This window comes from Protobothrops mucrosquamatus, unplaced genomic scaffold (genome assembly GCF_001527695.2).
Source record: "Protobothrops mucrosquamatus isolate PMUCROS unplaced genomic scaffold, P.Mucros_1.0 scaffold129, whole genome shotgun sequence".
Lineage (NCBI taxonomy): Eukaryota > Metazoa > Chordata > Lepidosauria > Squamata > Viperidae > Protobothrops > Protobothrops mucrosquamatus.
In genome coordinates, this window is record NW_015386496.1 from 1,651,828 (window position 1) to 1,674,889 (window position 23,062).

The following is a 23,062-nucleotide window of genomic DNA, read 5'->3' on the forward strand; positions in this document are numbered from 1 at the left end:
CTTATCGGGGTATAAATGTAACATAAAATTCTACAAACCTTTAAAATTATAAAACAATATTAAAACTAAATCTTGAAAGACATTCTAAAAAAAGCCTAGATAAAAAGGTATATTTAAAGAAGTCTCCTTTACCTTTACCTAAAAAACAATGAGAGGGCCTGCCACATTGCAACTTATTTTACAATTCTGCAGAAAAAGCAGAATTAGCTATTGGCATTACATATTTCTGGTGGGACATACAGAAGTATTCTTTGTGTGTGTGGCCTAAGCGGCAAAGCATGAATGCATATAGACTGTGGTAGACTGTGGTAACCTGATAGCACTTTAGAACAAATAAAGATATTTCCAGTGGAAACACTTGGAACAGGGAAGGTACACTTAAAACCTTTTTATTTTTTTCACTTGTAGCTTTTGACATTTTCAGATGCAAATGTGCCGTCTTTCAAAGAAATCAACATAATGTTGCTTGGTGTATATAGGAATATATAATATTCCTACAAAATATCACATGTGGCATATTTAAATCAATTTGTATATCAGCTTTATTTTTGCTTACTTTCTGCCTAGTTTATTTGAAGAGGAAATTATGTCATATGTACCACCACATGCCTTACTTCATCCCAGTTATTGTCAGTCACCACGTGGGTCCCCTGTGTCCTCTCCTCAGAACTCTCCAGGTGAGCTCTACCGCAAATGCTTGCAGTGTTTTTAGATGGTGAACCAGGTAAGGTTTGTTCTCGCCTGGTTTCATGGCCTTCCTTATGAAATGCAGGAAAATAATGTTTGTGATCTTAAGATTAAATGAATTCTTTGCTGTTAATTTCAGACATTTATATAACATTTCTCAGAAAGATGGTTTTAAAGAATGAAGAAAACATATTCTATATTGTGGGAATAGCAGTATTCTGCCATTAATATTAAAAAAAACATTAATTATTTTTAGATCTCTTCTGTACATAGAGGAAGAATTTAAACAACGACTGCGGTATCTTCTTCCATCAGTGGAAGATGATATCCTGGGATAAGAACAGTCGAAAAGAATACATTGAGGCATAAATTAATTAAATTATTAGGCTTTGTAAAATGGATTTTGACATTCTATCTTCTGTATGTGTACACACACACACATTGTCCCTCAACTATGATTTCTTAGGCATCTTTTCCTACAGATGCTGTATTAGCAAATCTTTATACAATAAGAAAGCACTAAAATATGGAATAGAATTCATTCATTTTAAAATATTTATTTGCCTGTGCTTTTTTTTTTTGGAAAAACCAATAACCCTAATTTTAATAAACAGTTTTCAATCTAACATAATTTCTTGAATGGTTATAGATTAACCTGATAAGGATCATTTTATTAAAAAATTTGATAATTTATATTGGAGCTTTTTGCAGTTAAATATAGTTTGTTTTATTTTTCTGGGAGGGGGAAACCCTCAGCACCTTCTGTTAATTACCTATGATTTATTACATAATTGAAATCATTTGTGTGTTTTAATATGAGTGATTAATTAATCTCTTGATTCACTTCATAAAGGAAAGAAGTTTATCACAGATCTCTTTTCCCAGTCAGTTTTATGCTCCAATTTAGATTACACAAATAACCATAAAATTACTTAATTATTTATAAAATGCTAACTTATCAGCATGCAAAAGCATGTGCATGCAGTGCTTATAATGAGAGAAAGAGAGAGACGTATATAATATGGGTAATTTATTTTAATAACAGCTCAATTCTCTTGTTATTCTTAGGATGGAAATAATTGCTTTAATTGCCCAGGAAATTCTTGACAGTGCCAGCTGATTTGTCGTAAGGACTTATCATGTGCTGAAAAGATAATTTAGGAGCATTTCATCTAATGTAAAATGAATCTTCCCAAGTCAGTTCTCAAACTAAGAATTTAAATAGGTCCTGAATAATGGCAATAAAAGTAAACAATTAAAAAAGAGAGTTGCAGTCATTCCACAAAGTAGCAAAAATATATGTTATAAATGTATTTCTCAAACGTATTTCAGTTTTACAGAGATTGAGTTCATGAGAAAAAGGAGTCACTTCTTGCCTACTGGTTTGAAGGAGATGATAGAGCTGGATACCTTCTGAATAAAAAGGGGGGGTTAAAGAGAAAAAGAGGAGGGGTGAGTTGCTTAGTCAACCAGGAATCCTTGTTTTGGGGGGGAAAGCCAAATTAAAAGAAAACAAAATCAAAATTTCACTTCAGGGTTTGGGAAATCATTAATAAAAGGTAAGGTAGAAAGAATGAAAGGAGAAATGTACTTTCTCTTTTCCTTTTTGGCTAAGGAAAAGACAGAAAAATAAATTTCTTTAACATAATAATCATTAATACAGAATCTCACAATTATTAACATAACCCAAAGGCTTTATTTTAAAGTGACTGAATTTGGCAACATCAGCAGGACCTGATAATCGTGTATTATGGATATTCTGATATTGTGTACAAGGTAACTCATTTAGTCCAACCCCTTGCTCAGTGCACTCTATTAAGCCATTAACTCTGTAAAAAAAAGAAATTAGGTTAGTTTGGCATAACTTTTTGTAACAAATTCCTGGATAAACAAATAAGGTCCCCAAATTAGTTTATTTCTTTCACGTTCATCATCTGAACGTGATATTTTCTTCAACATAAGACAAATGTAGGAATTTTGGGTCTCTGTGTGTTCATGCATAGATATACAGTCGGGTATCATTTATTTGTTTATTCATTTATTAAACACATTAATTACAGTAGTATATAAAAATACAACCATTATGCAATATAAAAATGAAGAACTATCAAATGTTTAAAATATATAAACCACACACAGAGAGTAAAAAGATCAGTCACAATGAAACTAAGAATGTCTCCATTTTCCTGGGATCCCCAGGCCTGGTGACATACTCGGGTTTTGAGGGATTTTCAAAATGATATTTTTGAAACTAACCTGACTTTGGGTGGTAGTGGTGAACTATATCAAGTACAAAAGAAAGTCTGTGGGCAATTTCAACTGCAATCAAGTAATACATTCTAAAATGGACCAATCTATGATTGATTCATTACTTGATCAACATGATCAACTCCTCATATTGTTGCAGTTCTGAATTTTTCTTTTTTAAGTAGCTTTTGCTATGGGGAAAAATGAGAAAGAAGCATAAATTAAATCCTTGAGGATATACATTGTAGAATTCCGTAGCTTGACTGGTTAATGACCTTCTTTCTGGCAGGAACAGAGATTGGTAGTGAAATTATATTTGCCTACTTCCCTGATTGTCAAAATGACATCACCGATGTAGATATCAGACTGCTAACTCTGTCATTGTTACCAAGATGCAGCAATTAACAGCACAAATGAGGAGGTGTGGAAAGGATGTGTGCACACTTTTGATGGTTATGCAGCTTGTTTGGAAATGTCAGTCTTGGGTCAGCTTAATGTTGTTAATTCCCTACTACTGCCAAAGGGAATCTGAAGGCAACCCGTTTTTCTGCCAAACTGGGTTCCCTTGCCAGCCAAGCAGACCTATCTGTTCCCTTTTTAGTGTATAAAGGTACCAGCTTCACGATAAGAATAGGCTGTCTGCTGCCAACAGCATGCTGGTTCTTTTCGCTTACCCAGAATATTGAGGCTACCAAATGTTGAGCCCAGTTAGGGATACAGCTTAGGGAGGATGGTAGAAAATCAGGTAACTATGCACATAACATTCTTTGTAACGCAATTATAACTGCGTAATAATCATGAGATGTAACTGACTAGGAAGGCAGTCTCTCACAGGACTTACACCATTGCATGTGCACTATCACGTTTCATTAAGTAAGATAAGACAGAAAAAAAACATGTCACATGGAATACCTTACTGTCACAATTATATATCGTTGCATCAACTACAGGAATGATACTTGTCATTCTCTTCAAATTAACATTACCAGGTTTTGTCTGCTTGGACCTGTCTTTATAAGTTTTAAGCAAACTGTCTACAACCTAGGGACTGATACACCTAGAATAGCGTTCTCCACCTGGAACCTCCAGGTATATTGGGACTGAAACTACCCAAATTCCCCAGCCAGCCATGGAGAATTGTTACTAGTTATAGTCCCAGTCTATATAGAAAAGTCTTTTAAAGATCCTTTAGGGATGCTTACAGGGTGCTTAGACAATACACATTGTATTTGGGGAAATATAATTGCCCATTTGTTTTAATATTTACTGTATGCAAATTGTCTGCTGTGGGGCATCATGCATGTGTTTTAGTTAATGCATTCCAAAGTGCACATGGAATTAATCTCTTTATGTATATCTTTCATCATAAAGAATGATTGCAAATTTGAAAGTGTTGCCTGCAATTTTGCATCTTACTTTAGCATTTAATGAATGTAGATAAAGCTTTCTTTTCTTGAGTCAAGATAAGATCACAATTTTTTAAGTGTCATTGCTTGTAGTGTGCAAATTTTCTCATAACTATGCAGTACATTTTGTTACTATAGTTTTCAGCCTTTGAATATAAGATCCTGCTAATTAGGTCAACAGACCTAATTCTGTTTCACACTTCCCAAGCAGATGCTTTAAAAAAGTTCACAAATATGGACCGTAGCAATCCTTCACTACTACTCCATAGTAGCAGCTGGTGATTGGGCTTTTAGAGTTATCAACCTGTCCTCAGGACCTGTAGTCCTTGTTAATCCAAGCCTGTTCGAATCAATCCTTTTTGGATAGATGGCCATCATCAGATATAGCATCATGAAGAACTTACTTTTATCACTTCAGAATTCAATTTTAGCAGTAGCAAATGATCTCAAGTCATATAAATCATTAAGTATTTTTTTTGCCAATGTACATCATTTTGCATTGGCTTAAATTGGACTGCTAAATTGGCTATTTTGAGAACTGTTCACAATTTTGATTTGATTGTAATAAATGAACAGTGTCATTAATAAAATTAGCCACATTACTAGTTAGTCCTAACCAATTAAGGACTACCATTCTCAGTACTAATGCCTTTGAACCTGGCTTTGAACATACCACCAATCTGAAAATTGTATTTGATTTCTGTCCTTTAGCCAGTTTCTATTCCAGGAAATCATCTCTCTTCTAATCCTGTGACTGCTGTTCAAGAGCCCTTGGTAGTAAAAATTAGAAATGATACCAAGGTTAAGAAATATATGGCTTGTGAAAAGTGGTATCTCTTCAAAACCACTTTAAGCTCTCTGAAGAACTATTGTCTAAATTTTTGCAGTACTGTCATATGGATATCTGCTGAGAAGTAAGTCTCATTGATTTCATTGCAAATTATCCCTTAAAATAGCTTTTCCAACTATCAACTTAGATAATTGGGAGTTGTTGTTCAACCTACACGGAGGGCGTCAGACTGGAAAAAGCTGTTTAGGAAGCGTGCATAAATGTGTAGCCTGAGATCTACTTCCACCTCTTGTTAATATTCCTGTTTCTCCACTCCTCCGCACCCAACATTATTACAAGTCTGAAATCACTAATGCTCTTTCCCTTACAGCTATCCTATGCCCTTTCGGAAGTAATGTGTCTTTTCTTTTTAACAAATTAGAAATAGCTAGGATTATTTAATACCAATAAAGTTGTGGAGTTAATCTTTGGAGGCACTGCTGAAAAGTCAGATTTCATGTTATAACATCTTTCTCACCCTTCCTAGTGTGACCTGTGAAAAAGAATTGTACAACTGCTCTCTTTTTCTTTGTGTGGTGGTGAAGGAGAAACAGTGGGGGGAAAAGGGTGGATTATAAATGGATGACAGCATTGTCTGAATATTCTTCCCAATAAATGTCTGGATGAAGCATAATCAATCTGATTTTGAAGTGCTTTCCTATTATGTATGACCTTATACATAATAAATGTTTTTGCCCAAAATTTGACTTTTCCATTTTGGGTTATAAACAAAGGAGTTTGTTAGCTGTGATATTTCACTTTAGCTACAGAACTATTTCAATTTCTGAGGTGTGGTAGCATGCTTCAAAATCTTAGAAATCCAGGAGGCAAAGGAATTATACAAAGAAGCTGAATGAAGACATCCTGGAGTCCGAAAGTAAAATATATTTGATTTATTCAGATCAGCTTGCTCATCGTGTCAGTCATTTCTATGCTTGAAATCTTTAAGCTGACAAAAGACTGAAATAGGAAGTGGGTTTTACTAAAGTTTCCTCTAAAAAATACCAGTTGTGGATTGCTTTGCTTACAAGTCTCAGTAACTGCAAATGTGGTTGTATACAATAAACGTAGGAGATTTTTTGCACTGACATCTCATTTGAGAAACGCAAGACTTGAGTTAGCTTTCAAAGCTAAACATGAGTTTTGTCTTGTACCATATATATCAGAAGCAAATAGCAGAAACAATTAAGTAATTACTGTCTTTCATTGGAATTAACTATGTCTATAGTTGACTAGAAATAAATCCAGGTTTGAATTTTTAAAGAAGCAGCAATGCTGTTTTTCAAGCAATAAATTCAAAAGTAAGATTCTGTGACTTCAGGTTAGAATGTTATTGAAGCATAGGTATTTTATAGCAATTTTTTTGCACGAAAGGGGTACAAATCCTATTCCTACTTGTCTGGTATCTGTGGTTTTCTTCTTAATAAACCTCTTTCAGATTGCACAGCAAGAGTGTGAAAGTTTCTGATGCTCATAATGCTTTTTTTCTTTCATTCAGTTTGCTTTTAATTTAAACAGAGATTTTGCTTGTGAATAACCGTTGATGGTTGAATTTAAGATATGTGACTTTCATTTTTCCACATGATGGTTAAGGAAGAAGTTATTTTCATCTGTTTTTCAGCTAAATTAAATTAAATTTTTATGACATGATAGATCTATGCAAAACAATAACACTCCCTTTGTCCGTTGTTTGTCATTCTGGTTCTTTTAGTAGCTTATAAATATTTAAAATCACCCACATGCTGTAATTGCAGTGAGTTGAATTAAGTTTTCTGGGTTTGTGTTCTAGAACTAATTGATAGTAAATGAACAATATTTAAAAGTTCTAGCTAGTCATCTTATTTCTCTCCCCCCCCCCGAATAAAACACATTTTTTTAAAAAAATAAGTCACTGTGTAGCTTACCTCTATGCCATGATTTATCTTTTCTCCTCATATGTGATGCAATGTGATATCATTGTGCAGCTTTACATCATTATGTAACATTTATTTATTTATTTGATAATATTTTAACAAAATCTTGTTTTCTGACTGTGGTGCAGGTACCCAGCGTGCTAATGCCCGTGCTCCAGCTCCTTATAAAAGAGACTTTGAAGCCAAGCTGAGAAATTTCTACAGGAAGTTGGAGACTAAAGGATATGGACAAGGCCCAGGGAAATTGAAGTACATAGAGATGCTAGATTATTTGCTTTGCTATTTAAAAGTAAAAGAGCTTACGCAGCACCTGTTGGAAAGATTTTAAGACAGCTGGTATTTTCCTGAACTTGCATGGCTGGTTTGAGTTGCTCCTGACAAGTGCTGAATGTGCTATGTCTGCTGCCTATCACAATTTGCTTTTGAGTTCAACTCACTGCGTAACCCTGGTGGCTAACATAAGCATATGTGGTAATTATTGCCATCTAGAATGAAGGGACTCCTGTATATATCTAACATAAATAAAACATTTGGAAGGCAGAACATAAATGAAAACAATACATTACAATGGTTAGCATTTGGGACAGAATGTAGGAAAGCTATATATACTTCGTGTTTGGGATGAAATTAGCCATTATCTCTCAGGCATACGACAGGACTTAATAATAATAATAAAGTTGGAAGGGACCTTGGAGGTCATCTAGTCCAACCCCCTGCTCAGGCAGGAACCCTACACCATTTCGGACAAATGGCTGTCCAGTCTCTTCTTAAAAACTTCCAGTGTTGGAGCATTCACCGCTTCTGGAGCCAGGTTGTTCCATTGGTTAATTGTTCTAACTGTCAGGAAGTTTCTCCTTAGTTCTAAGTTGCTTCTCTCCTTGGTCAGTTTCCATCCATTGCTTCTTGTCCTGCCTTCAGGCGCTTTGGAGAATAGCTTGACTCCCTCTTCTTTGTGGCAGCCCCTGAGATATTGGAACACTGGTATCATGTCCCCCCTTGTCCTTCTCTTCGTTAAGCTAGATCTTCTTTAAAACAAAAATCTGTTATGGGAAACTGAACTTGGATAGAGAAATTGCAATAACTAAAGATTGCTTTTCTTCCTTCATCTGTTTTATAACCAAACTAATGTTCCATTCCAAGCTGCTCCCCATGCACTAATATTTACTCTTCTCCTCACAAGTATGTGCTTTAGCTAAAAGGCGAAAAATGAGACAAATGCAACATTTTTTTAAAAAAACTTGGAACAATTTATATTCCCACTTCTGAGTTAATTCACATTATATAAGCATTTTGACTATTGTTTCCCCAGCTATGTCTAAATATGTCAGAAGAGAATTCCTAAGAAACATGAATATTATAATTGGATTAATGCATAAATCGGATAATCTGATGAATTATTTTTGCTCAACAAATGGCTTTCCAAGTATCTAGTTCTCTTTATTGCATCCCTGTTTATTATTGAAATTTAAATTTGCCTTGTCCATTTGGTAATATTTTAGAATATGCATATTAAGGATACTTCCAGACATTGAAATATCATGAATATTTGTCTGTGGTCTAGTAGTTCTGCCTCTATCTTTTTTGATGCATATAGCTGAAGGGAGGGTCATTATAAGCTGAATATAAATAAATAACCAAGCAGGAAAAATAAATATCATCATGAATTTATGTGATTTGATTTGTTTCATTGCACAGATTAATTATCCGAAGAGACCACTTGCTGGAAGATGCCTTCAATCAAATTATGGGTTATTCAAGAAAGGACCTACAAAGGAATAAATTGTATGTCACATTTGTTGGAGAGGAAGGGTGAGTAGAAGGAAGTGACTATCAACATAATGTATATTTAATACATGCTTTGTTTTGCAGCTGTGTGCAGATATTTTAGTGCGCTCTTTGTGGTCTAGAGCAGAAATGAGGAAGAATTACTGCCAGGAAATGCCTTTTATAAGCCTAGCATCTACAGCTGTCCAGATAGTGCTGATTTTCTGACATGTGAGTTCTTTAGAAAGCATCACATTGGCACATATTGAGCTTCTATCAAAGCTGCTCTGATAAGATTTTAGTCCTGCATGCTGCACTGCCATCTCTCTCTGCAATGTAAAAAAAAAGATGGTTGCATTGAAGGATTGGACTGGATTGTAGCTATTTTAGACATATGATTGATGAAGATTGATACTAAGTCCTTAGATAATTTGGGTCAATTTGAAAGTGTTCAGCATACAATCTTACATAATTGCAATCTGTAAGGGAGGGATGAAGCTCCTTCCATCACACATCTATATTTATTTATAACTTTCACACATTTGCTGTTTAAATCATGAAACTTCTGAATTACATGGGCAGCATCTCTTCACAGGTTTTGCTTCTTTTCTTACCACCCTCCTATCGTGCAGTGTAAAAGTTTTAAGTGAAGGCCTGTTCGTGCTTCATCATCCTTCTATACTTAGAAGTATCTACCTTCATTCTTACAGGCAATAAATTTGCTTTTATGATTTTATTTGGATGATGTTTTATGACTCTGTAGATGTGATGTTTTGACAATTCTTTTACTTTGTGAGTTGCTTGGAGTCTTACAAAGTGGGAGGCATAGAGATAAGGATAAATAAATAAAACCAGTTTGTATATTACTTTATTATGTCTGCTAGTTCTGTCCAAAATCTTGTTCTTTACAGGAAATAAGAATCATGCCATTTGGATATTATTTAATAAAAAGCTTTTACAACTGAATGTTATTTTAGAATGTACCAAATAGTCCAGGTGTTTATATAGAAAATAACACTTAAAAGAAAGTGTTCTTGGAAACACAAAGTAGAGGCTACTGTGACTCATGGCTGCAGTGTTTTAAGGACAAGAAAGGCAAGATGAATCTCAAGATAATTAAAAAGTATGAAAATGTTAGAAAACATCCAGAAATAGCAATACTATGAGTAAAATGGATAAACTCTGAAATAGCGTATTAACAATTCCCATGAATGTGATGACTGTAGGAAGGGAACCATGTGATGGAATCTGAGAACATCTCTCCTAGCTAACACACTTTATTAAAAATCAAGGCAACCCAAAACACTCAAAGAGCCACTTGGACCTGTTTCCCACCAAAAACAAAACATGGGAGCTGCAAAACCCTTTTGATCTCTAAAATGAAGATAACTCTGCATATATCCTTTTTTACCTTTATTATAGGTACGTACGTACGTACGTACGTACGTACGTACGTACGTATGTATGTATGTGTATCATAAAGATAAAAAAAGATAAATGCAGTGTTATCTTCATTTTAGATGTCAAAAGGGTCTCTCTCTCTGTCTCTCTCTCCCTCCCTCCCTCTCCCTCTCTTTCTGCCCTTGGTCTGCCAGTCCTCTTCCCCCACTCAGTGTGTGTGTGTGTGTGTGTGAGAAAGAGAGAGAGGGCACTTGCACTTCCTCTCTCTCTCTCTCTCTCTCTCTCTCTCTCCTCTCTCTCTCCTCTCCCTTTTTCTCTCTCTCTTTCTCTCTGCTCTCTCTCTCTTTCTCTCTCCCCCCTCTCCCTCTCTCTGATCTTCTGCTCATCTGGCAAGCTGGCTTCAAGCTGTTCTGCAACAGGCTGGCTCTCTCCTCCCCTTCCTGCTTCCTGCAGAGACGCAGCAAAGGAGGAGCCCCGCCCAATAAGCTTTTCAGCTCGTAGAACAGGGTGAGGCCACTCTATTTTTTACACACACTCACACAGAGGGGGGGGAAGCGCAAGTGCCTCTTTCTGTCTCTGTCTCTCTCTGCAAATGGCAGAAGAGGCTGGGAGCCACAGGCGAAGGCTCAAAGAGCCGCATGTGGCTCTGGAGCCGCAGGTTGCTGACCTGTGGGTTAGCCTGATGTAGGATTTAAACAAAAGTGAAATAATGTGGAAGGGAGGAGAAGACAGATTGATCTAACTCCACCCTTCCACCCCATCTCATCCTAAATTTGTTACCTGGGAAAGGTGCTACCAGACATCTTGATTTCAGTAAATGTACTCAAGTAGTTACAGAATGTTCTTAAGCAGGCATGTCAAACTCGCGACATCACATGATGTATTGCGACTTTTCCCCCATTGCCGGAAATGGGGTGGGCACGGCTTTGGCATTACGCATCTGGCCTGCAGACCGCAGTTTGACATGCCTGTTCTTAAGGAACCAAAGTGAATTTTGCCATCATTTATATAAATTAACTGAACAAATTATACATTTTTCTCCCTATCCCTATATTTAGTACTTTTGAGAAGAGCTGTCAGTGATAAAGCATCTAAACATAAAATAGCTCAGTTTGCTTAAAAAATTAGCCAAACAAATCACAGAACTTTTAAAAGATTTCCACCACATTTCAACTTTTGTTTGTTTTGTTGAATTGTTTGAATATCCAAACAGTGATCATCAATTTCTTCATGACCAAATTTTTAGAAACAATGTGGATTCAAAACATGCAGAACATCTCTGTTGCAGTGAGATTATTTTTAGGTGACATCTTTATGCTTTAATAATCAGATTGTGTATTCAAGAAGTAATTTGTGAGGTGTGGTAATAGTAAACATATATCCTTGTAGCTGTTGTTGCAAACATTGGTTATAATAATTCTTAATGCAAAGCCTTTGGATGAACAAGAAACTTGCATGTCATAATCTCTTGTAACACATAAACGATTCAACAGGTAACCAATTAAGCAGCTGTATGAAAGTTGCTAGATGCTAAAATTAAAATGTATGTGTTGAGGGACATGCTGGTGAGGAATACATGTAACCTCTAATAACTATAGCTTTGTCAGGATTTTCCCCCTTGGTAAAGGTAATTTCATTCATCATCTTGGGGTCCTGCTCATCCAGGATGTTATTTTGTGTGGTCTTTGGGTGCTGGGACACCAGAGAATGCAGGGATTTAACGCTGTCCCTTTCTGTACTTTCAATTAGGGCCAAACTGAAAAGGAATTTTAGATGAAACAGGTTGGAGAGGTTTTACCCTCTTTATACAGTTTGGTTCCTTTTGGGGGTGGGGTAGGGTCTGTGTCACAACCAATTATTGGGCCGGACCCATTTCAGGTGTAAGCAGGCATCCCACTTCACTAAAAAAAAGAAGGGGTCTTGGTGGATCTTAAAGGTCAGTTCATCTTCATAACTTGAGAGACAAGATAATTTGTGACACCATCTCAAGTTGAAAGGTTCAAAATTCTTGCCCTGTTCTTAATGTTCAACCAAAGAGGATGCTGGGCATCAGGTGAGCTTCATAATAATTGGATTTGATGCTTAGGCTCTCAGTGTAAGTTGCCATCAATAAAGATAATGGGCAATTTAACTCTAATTATGGTTATGTGATGTTCATATTTCTTTATTGCTCTGTTTCATGACAAGTAACATGAGCATAGTATGTTCAGGAAGGGAGATAATACTATATTTCTGTGCGGTAACACTAAAAAAATTGTATGAAGCAACCAATACTTCCCCATAAAAATATAACTGTTTTTATGTAGTGTTTCTGCCCTAATACTCTTGTGTGTGAGGTGGTTAATAACAAGACATATATCCATAAGCAATGTAAGCAAAATGTAAAACAGGCTGAATTGCAACAAACCTTCCAAAAACTTTGTTTCAAAACTCTTGTAAGAATAGGATTAACCTCTTCCCTTCAATGTTTTTACAGAATTTATAGCTACTATCAGTGGTGGGATTCAAATATGTGAACAACCGGTTCTTTGTGTGGATGCCGCTTCTGGAAGTCCATTCTGGGCCTGGGCAACAAAAAATTAGCTACCGGTTCTGCTGAACTGGTGCGAACTGGCTGAATCCCACCACTGACTACGATCTAGAAAATATGCAGCTATTTCCAAATAAACAGTTTAAAAAAAATGCAGTCAAGCTCAGATAAAATAAATTTTTCTAACTAGAAATACAATGACTATAAATCATGGATATTATGAACTGTTGAGTTTTTGTGGATGCAGTAATTCCTGGTGTTAAAGCCTTCTTATTACCTATAGAATTGTTATGTGGGATTTCCGTTTTTCAGCTTCTGAAGCCAACAATTCTCTTTTGACGGGGAAAATAGCATCATATTTACATGAATTGGGACTCTCCTTGATGATTGCAGTAAAAAATAAAGCAAGGACCAAACTATATGCGGAATATGGTTTATTGCAAAGTATTCACTGAATCTTATTTAAATGCAAGTCAATAAAGAACGGCTTCATTCCCTGCTGGTTAAACAATGACAGATGATTTCTTCAATATATATCCACTTAACTCTCATCTGGGAAATGAGTTTCATTTAATTTCTAACCATTCACTATGTTTGGCCATTATACGCAAACATGCTAAATGAACGGTAGTTCTTTTAATAAAATACAACACTTCAAAGAAAGAAAAAATATAAAACAGAAAAGAGCTCAAAGTAAATTTGGATTATTCCCAAAGAAAAAAGATGTAATGATAAAATATTGGTTTGAAATACTAAAAAATACATAGCATTTAACATAGATCGGATGTGCATCACTTTTTCTTCGTAAGAGATGATCAAACATTTTATTTTTCAAATTAAAAAGTGCTTAACAAATATTGCTAAAAAGTTCTAGTTAAACATTATATCCTCTCACCAAAAGATGTCCCTATCATAAGAGCAGGACACACATCAAATACATTCTCATACATATTTGTCCATCATTTGCTCTCTATGATAATGGCTTGCTTATGGATACACATTGGGCAAGAAGAACAAATCTAGAAAGAGATTGAACAGCTAAAAATCTTAACAGATGAATTTCTTATCTGACTGGCAGATTTGGCTTTTATAATAGAGATCTTATATTACATAATGATTTAAACAGTTGGGGGGGATGAGAATGCTAAAGCAAAACAGAGGAAAAAAATTCTTATCTGGAAAAACAATGCTTTAATTTGCTCACTGTTTTCCTACCATCTCTTATGCCTGTATTTACTACACTGAACATACTAGCTTGTATTCTATAACAAAGAAAAGTAAGCTTCTATGTAATTATTTTTTGTTTCCAGGAAACTGTGGGCAACAGAATCTGTGGCAGTTTACTTAGTGTTCTCAGATATTTAATAGTGTCCTGTGACTTGCATTTTCATATTAAAAGAAATATTGGCTTGTGATGTCTCATCTTTAAGAATTGCAAGCAGTAAATGATATGATCTGGTTTACCCTCCCCCCCAAGAACAGGTAGTCCTCGACTTACAACAGTTCATTTAGTGACCGTTGAAAGTTACAACAGCATCGGAAAAAGTGACTTCTGAACAATTTTCACACTTACAACTGTTGCAGCATCAACACAGTTATATGATCAAAATTCAGGTGCTTGGCAATTGGCTCATATTTATGACGGTTGCAGTGTTCTGGGGTCACATGATTCCCCCTTTGAGGCCTTCTGATGAGCAAAGTCAATGGGGAAGCCAGATTCACTTAACAACAGTTTGACTAATTTAACAACTACAGTGATTCACGTAACAACTGTGGCGAGAAAGGTCGTAAAATGTGGCAAACTCACTGAACAAATGTTTCATTTAGCAACAGAAATGTTGGGCTCATTTGTGATTGTAAGCCTAGGATTACCTGTAATGGAGATTGTGAAGCTGTTTGAAGCTCCTAATTCAAGTTTGCAAGTTTGGACTGTATTAAAATATATGATCTGCAGAAAATTGTGTGTACTGCCAGATTTCCAATGCAGTCGAATGCTATTTGGTATGCATCAACTCTTCTTTATACAGCATATAACAATTTGTTGGTGAACCTGCCTGCAATGGCCATTGGCAAGGTAGCATGAATATCCCATATCTTCTTGAAGACCTTGTTAGGAAAATGGCTATTTTTCTTTTAAGAGCTTTGTAAAGGAGACTTTCAACAATTATCTGTTATTTCCAGCATTAAAACTGGCAGAACCTAATTTATGAAACCCTAATCCAGAACTGGATTTTAACTTTAAGAATAAAGATTCACTCATTTCAGGATTGGAATGAAGTACAGTTAACCCAAACCTACATATTGCAAGCTATTTCATAGGAAATTTTGAATAATCCGTGCCTTTAAATCCCAGAGATACAATTATGTCTGGGTGGATGAAAAATAATAAATCAGCATCTTCATAAATTCCAAAATAGAAATCAGTGCTTTGAAAGTTGCTAAGCTAATGTACCACTAACTAGCTTAGTAACATTCAAAGCAGTATAAGTGGTCATTAAATGAAAAGTTCAGAAGGTACACAAAGATGACCGAAAGGATCAGAAATTATTGAGTGTGGGGAGGAGGGGGTGAATGATTTTTTTTTTTAATTTTTGTTTTAAAAAATCCATTTGTATAGTATCCTTTTATGTTTTGTTGTTTTTAAGACTGGACTACAGTGGACCTTCAAGGGAGTTTTTTTTCCTGGTATCAAGAGAACTCTTCAACCCATACTATGGTTTATTTGAATATTCAGCCAACGACACATACACTGTACAAATTAGTCCAATGTCTGCTTTTGTCGACAATCACCATGAATGGTAAGAATGCTGAATCACAGAAATACTGTTATTTTTATAGAGCATAGATTGTGCCCTCCTTGCTCATTTACTATGAAAGATTCAAGTAAGGTCAGTCAGGTATATCTCTCTTTTCAAATAATAGATTGAAAGGTTTTGGAATAGCACTCCTGAAGCTTTCATGGTATACCCAATTATCTGCCAACCTAAGCAGATAACACTAGAATTAGGCATGATTGAACCCTTCGGAGCTCTGCTGCCTCCTAAGTATCAAAAGTTCAGCTTGTCAAGGCATAAAATCAATTACAAGACTATTCTACTCTTTTTTGTTTGGGGTCCTTTTTAAAAAAAAAATAAAAATCAGTCTAATTCAGTAAGATGTGCAATAATCTTTCCCCCACTTCTCTCATGTTAAGTCTTCTCACATAGTAAAACTACTTAGTGGCTATGTGTTTTGTACCATTTCTTGGGGTATCCATGTTTCTATTAAGAAAGGAAAACAGTTACCCAGTCTGTCAACTCTTAGAGGATAAAATGCAAAATAACGTTAAAGGCAGAGTCAAGTCAGCCAGAAAGAGATTGAAAACAGTGTTTACTGCATCTCATTAGTCTGAGTTCTTTATGTGAATACAAAAAAAAAGTGAAAGAAAGGGGGCACAAAACAGTGGCCCAATTTCTTAGGTGACAAAACATTGCTGTTCTCAAGGACTGCGCAACATAAGATATGTCAAGAAAATTTATCAGTATTTTTCACCATATACTTCATGTCTGTAGGTTGTTGTCTTTATGGAGCCATTGGAGGGAATGAAGTTTTTGATTGGTTTTCATCAGTTCACAAACAGTTTCATCAGTTCACAAAGCTCTAGCTCTCCGAATCGGGAGAGATGATGAATCTCTTGTCTGGATGCTGTAATGAGCTGGATGAGAGCCAGTGAACAGAAGCTGAATCCTAATAATATAGAGGGTCTGTGATTAGGACAATTTCCTTGTCTGGGAATTAGGCAGGTTGCCTGTTCAGAAGAATAGTGTTGCATACCCTCTGAAGGAACATCTGGTTAATTTGGGTATGTTCTTCCTGTCGTATTATGAATGGAGACACAGGTGGCCTCTATAACAAGGATTTCCCTTTTTTTTTTTTTTAGCTATGCCTGGTTCTCCAATAAGATTATTATTGATAGGGATAATCTTCATAATGATATATATCTTGGTAAATTCAGGTTCCATTATTACAACATTTTTTTACAAGGAACTGTCTTTGAGATTCACTCTCAAGTTGCATCAGGGGTAAAATGCTACATAGGTTGTTGATGGGGGCATCTTACCCATAAATAAATTAGACATCAGTTTTCCTCAATCTAGTGTTCTTCGATAAATGAGGATTGCAGCTGCCTTGCACCCTAGGAATTCTGGGAGTTACAGTTCCAACACATAGGTTGTCCATGTTCTGAAGAAATTGCATTGATGCCCAATTTGTTACTGTGTCAATTTTATGTTGTCTATATTTTTTATTGATTCACAGAAATTAAGGAAACAAGAACAAAACATTTACTAGGAAAAAAAAATAACATTTGCCTTCCACATGAAATGATAAGCATAGTATCTTCGTTGTATTTACATCTCAAATGGCAAATATTTTTGATACTTTTATTTAATGATAAATCCTTTAAATACGAACTAATGACAATTTTAAATGTTGAAATGATGATCTTGTGAAAATGTAATGCAAAAGTTACATTTTGGACATGGATAACAGTGTCAAAGATACTAACTGAACTAACATATATAACAAATTTAAATAGACAAATAATAAATCTAAACTGTGCTCCAATTTCTTTGTAGGTTCAGATTTAGTGGTCGAATCCTTGGTCTTGCTCTGATTCATCAATATTTGTTAGATGCCTTCTTTACCCGACCATTTTATAAAGCCCTTCTCAGAATGTGAGTAGAGGAATTTGACAGGATTATTCTATATGGAAAGAAATGTATTTTTATTTACAGAAAACATATCTGGATGCAGGTCATATCTGTAATAGACTGATTAATGATTAAATGATTTAATCATATAAGTTTTTTTTAAAATCACAGACTGTATTTACACTTAATGTACTGATCAAGGAAACTATTTTGGAGGCAGAAATAAATATCTATTTTCCTATTTTTGATAGAATACTTTGTCCTTTTTTCTTCAGGAATCATTTATTAGGCAGTGAACTAAATTCAAAGATACATGTTTGTTCTGATGTAGTATGAATATTGAGTGGATAGTTTACAAGGTATCCACATTTAGCATCATGACCTCTGTAGTTCTAGGGCAGTGATGGCGAACCTTTTAGAGACCAAGTGCCCAAACTGCAACCCAAAAGCCACTTATTTATCGCAAAGTGCCAGGGCCGCATCAGCATTGTGGTGTCTTCATGGGGGGGGGGTAGGGAGGCGCTTCTGAGTGCCGCCTCTGGCATGCAAAACCCGGGGGCACAAAAATGGGCTACCGTACTGCAAGGCGCAAAAACAGCCGTGCCATGGGGTGCAGATACAAGGCGCTGCACCATGCAAGAACGGGGCAGGGCTAGTGAGTATCACGCAGGCACTAGCCCCGCCCCATTTGCAGCACATGCGTGCTCGCGGCCCCGTGCACGCATGTAAAATGCTTCCCCCTCCCTTTTCTTCCAGTCCACCAATCGACAATGGTTGGTGACCTCTGCTCTACCACCTCTACTCGAGCTTGCTAGTTGGCTGCTTTGCCTCCTTTGTGCTGGGTGGGGCTCCTGCTCCGGGCAGCAGTGGTGGCCTAATGCACCTGCTGCTGGCGGCGGTGGCCCGTGTGCCAACAGAGAGGGCTCTGAGTGCCACCTCTGGCACGCGTGCCATAGGTTCGCCACCACTGTTCTAGGGTATTCCAGTTGCTGATAATTATTGGTTTGAAAGGTATTTCCCTTTAATTGGTGCTGAAAGGGGGAAAAATTGAAATAACATTTTCCTAGTAAAATGGAAATAAAGTTTTCATTGGTAAGTTTAGGATTTTTACTTAGTTTTTTAAGATGTGCCAATGAATGAATGTGCATGCATATGTATGAAAGAAGACTTAGCATAAAGAATTCCAGCGGTAATAATTGTACAGATTTCTTCCTTTGTTCTCCTTATTATTGAATGAATAACCTATCTACCCTGCTCTAGTCCTACTATGCTGCCTCCAAGGTGGTGTGAGGTAGCTCCTAAGAGGGATGAGTAAACAATGCTGGGAATATGCGAAGAACATGCAGTCCCAGCAGAGTCAGTCAAGGCATGAATCATCTCAACTGTCTAGCCAAAGCAAGAAGGCTCCAGTATTGGGCAGCAGTAACATAGGAAGGCGTTGGAGGCAGAAGATCTCTTTAGTAGTAAAGGCAAAGGCTTCATTTCATATTAGACAGGAGAAAGCAGTGGCGAACAATTCCTATATTTTACTAAAAAAACACCATGGATAGACCATCTTGAAGAAATCCATATGTGGGTATTAAGAGTTGAAACAGACTTGGTAGCACATAATCATCTACTCTTCATTTGTACACATCAAAATAATCTGGGTCATTTTTAATCCTCTAATTACTTCTTGTTTATTATAGATTGTGTGACCTAAGTGATCTGGAATATCTTGATGAAGAATTTCACCAAAGTCTACAATGGATGAAAGACAATGATATACATGATATCCTAGATCTCACATTCACTGTAAATGAAGAAGTCTTTGGACAGGTGTGGACAATCTTTTTTTTTCTTTCAAGGGCAGTCTTATGGCACTTATTTGTACAATGCTTCTAATTGTCTTCCTGGATCATCTTGCTTCCAGTATAAGATAATGTTCCAATAGAATATATGTAGTTTAGGGTAGAACTGTATTGTTCCTGGTATTCTCTGAGTTGGCTGTTTGCTTGCAAATATTTGCAAGGAAACAACCAAGCTTAGAGAACACTAAAACCTCCAGGTAAGGTGTCATTCACATATTGCTTTGGTACATTGCTTATTTTGCCTAAAAGCCACTATTTAAAACTGTAGAATAAAGGTAGTCCTCAATTTATGACCATAATTGGTACTTAAACAAATCCCAAATCTAAATGTATCCTGCTGTATGTATGGAATCAAACAGTAATTGGGATAAATAATCCTGACTGGGCCACTTCAAACAGTCCTCCGGTGTTGTAATTGAGGTAGTTCTGAAACAGGGATAATTTGGAGTAAGGGGTGGGGTGGAAGCTGTTTCCTACAGATAGCAGTGCTGCTAGCAGCAGGTATCCAGATGTTATACGGTAGTATGTTTTAAATCTCCTGGGATAAGAATTCTTCATTGTACATGAATTCTTATTCTAATATGTACATTAGGAAGTGCTGCTAAACTCCCTTTTCTAGAATGCCTTCTTTGTATTTCCCCTTTTGATGCTTTCAAGTTTTGTACTTGATGCCATTAACTCCAAAGATAAAAATAGCTCTTTCTATGTTGACCAAATTTGACCACTTCAGAAGGATTTTTATCAGTCATTTGGGGAATTAGTACCACTTTGATACATTAAAATTTCTCTTTGCAATAGATCCTGCTTTATAATATATTGGTGGTAATTTGCTTTTAAGATTACTGAAAGGGAATTAAAACCTGGAGGTGCCAACATCCCTGTCACAGAAAAGAACAAGAAGGAGTATATAGAAAGAATGGTGAAATGGAGAATTGAGAGAGGTGTGGTGCAGCAGACAGAAAGTTTAGTACGTGGTTTTTATGAGGTAAAAAATAAATCTGTTTTCATATATTGCATGCATTATGTGCCTAAAGCATTTGGCATGTATTGGGATTATGTATGATTCATAATTATTTCTTACCCTGCAACTGTTTAAATCGTGCTGGGAACCACTGTATTGCCTCTGAAGTTGTTCCACTCAGGATTTGTCATTAATGTCACCAAAGTCAGGCAACTAGAAAATGTAATAATCGTTACACATGAAGATGGTAACCAGTTAGAAGTTGACAGAGCACAATTATGCTACATTTTGAAGTTGCACATTTTCCTTATTGCAATTACCTAGACTTTCAGTTGTACTTAAGTTCAACTCTCTCCCCTCAAGTCATTCAGATGGGGCACAAGCTGCATGATGGGAGAACCTATTTCTTAGGTGCAGAGCAGATGCTTTTCATGCAACGAGTTCCCATGTTTCATTCCTGCATTTCCAAATAGGGCTTGAAAAATGTCTGGCTAAAGCCTGAAGAACTATCACCAGTCAATGTTAACAGTAGTGGGCTAATTACACCATTGGTGTGACTTTCTAGATGGTTGTCATCGGGGGATATTACTACAAGAAAAAGCCATAGAATATTCCTGGCAGTAAATCAGCCTTAGGGTCAAGAATCACAATTCCTTCTATACCAGTGGTGGTGAACCTATGGCACGGGTGCCAGAGGTGGCACTCAGAGCCCTCTATGTGGGCACGCGCGTCGTCGCCCCAGTCCTAGCCCTTCAGCTGGGTTTTATAAAACCTTTTCACTTTAGCCTCCGCTGCCGTGTTGCAAAAAAAAAAAGGTTCAATCAATCAATTTCAACTTCTCGCGGAAAAAAAAAGATCTTGCAAAGTTGGAATTGATTGATTGAATTTTTTAGTCCCACCCAGTCTGCCATTACCACCACGGCCACGGCCAGCCAATGGGCCACACACCCCAATTGGCCACACCCAGTCAATGGGCCACACCCACCTGGCACCCGACGATGCATAAGTGGGTTTTGGGTTGCAGTTTGGGCACTCGGTCTCTAAAAGGTTCGCCATCACTGTTCTATACAGTATATTGATAGCGATTTATGGGTCTCTGTCTAACTTCAGTGGAACAAATTCTGCCTGGAGCATCAAAATTTGATGTTGAGAATGCACCGCTTGGAGTTATTTCCACATATTATTTGTGATATGAATATGCCTTCTAATGCTCTGCTTATATTTTAACAACCTACTAGAAAATGAGGAAAATACTTTTCTTTCAAATTTAGTAGCTATATGCAAATGTTGAAACAAAAGTTACCGTATTATGAATTGTGGAACCTATAGAATAGTTGGCGAAAATAAAAACAGCAAAGGATACATATTGAATATATATTCTCTCCTAGGTGGTTGATGCTAGACTGGTGTCTGTATTTGATGCAAGAGAACTAGAATTGGTTATTGCTGGCACTGCAGAAATTGACTTAAGTGACTGGAGAAATAACACTGAATATAGAGGAGGTAACATCTTCTAAAATACACATACATATATATATATATATGTTGTTGGTTGTAGTTAAATTGAATTAAATAAAAGTGTGATTGTTTTGTGTGTTTTTTATTTTAGAAGAATCCCAAAAACTATTTTAATTTGCAGTGTAATTTCACAAACATATGCTCTTATTTTAAGTTTTCAGAAGGCTTTGGGTTTCCCTTTTTGGAATGGGCAAGCCTTTCATTTGATAAAAGAGGTAAAATCCAAAACAGCATAACTAGCAATATGTGAGATCAAGTAAGTTAGTCTGAGATATGAAGATACACTGGTATTTAATTTATAACAGATAGTAAAGATGGCAAAAGTTGGGGGGAAAGAGGCTTTTCAAACTTACCTTCACAGACATTTCTATGACAGTTACAGTTGATTTAATTTGTACTTGGACATTATTTCTGGAAGTGAATTGAAACATGCTTATACAAAGTACTGAGATTTTTGGTTAAAAGTATCTGTTGATAGTGCAGACACAGGTATTGATTTAAAGAAAATAAATGGAAATAAATAATTAAAACATGGATACATCCATGTTTTAAAATAAATGTAAACACATTTGGGATTCAAATAAGTTGCTTGTGTTCAGTAGAATTTTAAATATATTTTCTTTAAAAATGATCTCATATGGTATATTTTATTTTATTTTAGATATTCCCTTGCACCACTATTACAAAAAATGTCTTCTCATACGAGCATTTATGTATTTGTGATTTAGATTGACATTCAGAAAACATAGGCCCAAAATATCTTTTTGAGTATGTTGTATAATTCTTGGAATCTTCACCTATATATTTATATTTGTATATAATGTTCGGGAAGATTAAATCATAAAACTGTAGAGTTTGAAAGTACTGTAGAGGTCATCTAATCCAACCTAGAGGACCCCCTAGAGCAGGGGTCCCCAACCCTTGGTCCATGGACCAGTACTGGGCTGCGGCATGCCAGCAACCAGTCCGCACAAACAAGCACAGCCCCATCTGCGGAATGCAGGCAGCACACAAAACCACGCCTCCCCCCCCGGTCCGTGGAAAAACCTCTCTTCATGTAACCGGTCCCTGGTGCCCAAAAGATTAGGGACCTCTGCCCTAGAGTATTTCTTAAATTTATTTATTATTAAATTTATTTGCCACCCATCTTGCTATCAAGTGACTCAGGGCGTCTTACAGCATAAAAAACATTAAAATCATCAACAATAAATATTCCTAACCCAGTGGTTATTTATTACAGTATCTCTGATAGATAACCAACCAGG

At 36.3% G+C, this 23,062-nt stretch overlaps 1 protein-coding gene across 1 annotated transcript in view; it reads left to right on the plus strand.

The window, feature by feature from the left end:
- Positions 1–23,062, plus strand: part of HECW2 (HECT, C2 and WW domain containing E3 ubiquitin protein ligase 2) — a 116,824-nt gene that overhangs the window by 88,366 nt on the left and 5,396 nt on the right. The window contains exons 18-25 of the mRNA XM_015813025.1: positions 568–677; positions 7,211–7,331; positions 8,778–8,891; positions 15,423–15,575; positions 17,394–17,492; positions 19,157–19,286; positions 20,157–20,303; positions 21,668–21,782. Of these exons, the coding sequence (XP_015668511.1) occupies positions 568–677; positions 7,211–7,331; positions 8,778–8,891; positions 15,423–15,575; positions 17,394–17,492; positions 19,157–19,286; positions 20,157–20,303; positions 21,668–21,782 (989 nt within the window). The remainder of the gene's footprint in view (positions 1–567; positions 678–7,210; positions 7,332–8,777; positions 8,892–15,422; positions 15,576–17,393; positions 17,493–19,156; positions 19,287–20,156; positions 20,304–21,667; positions 21,783–23,062) is intronic.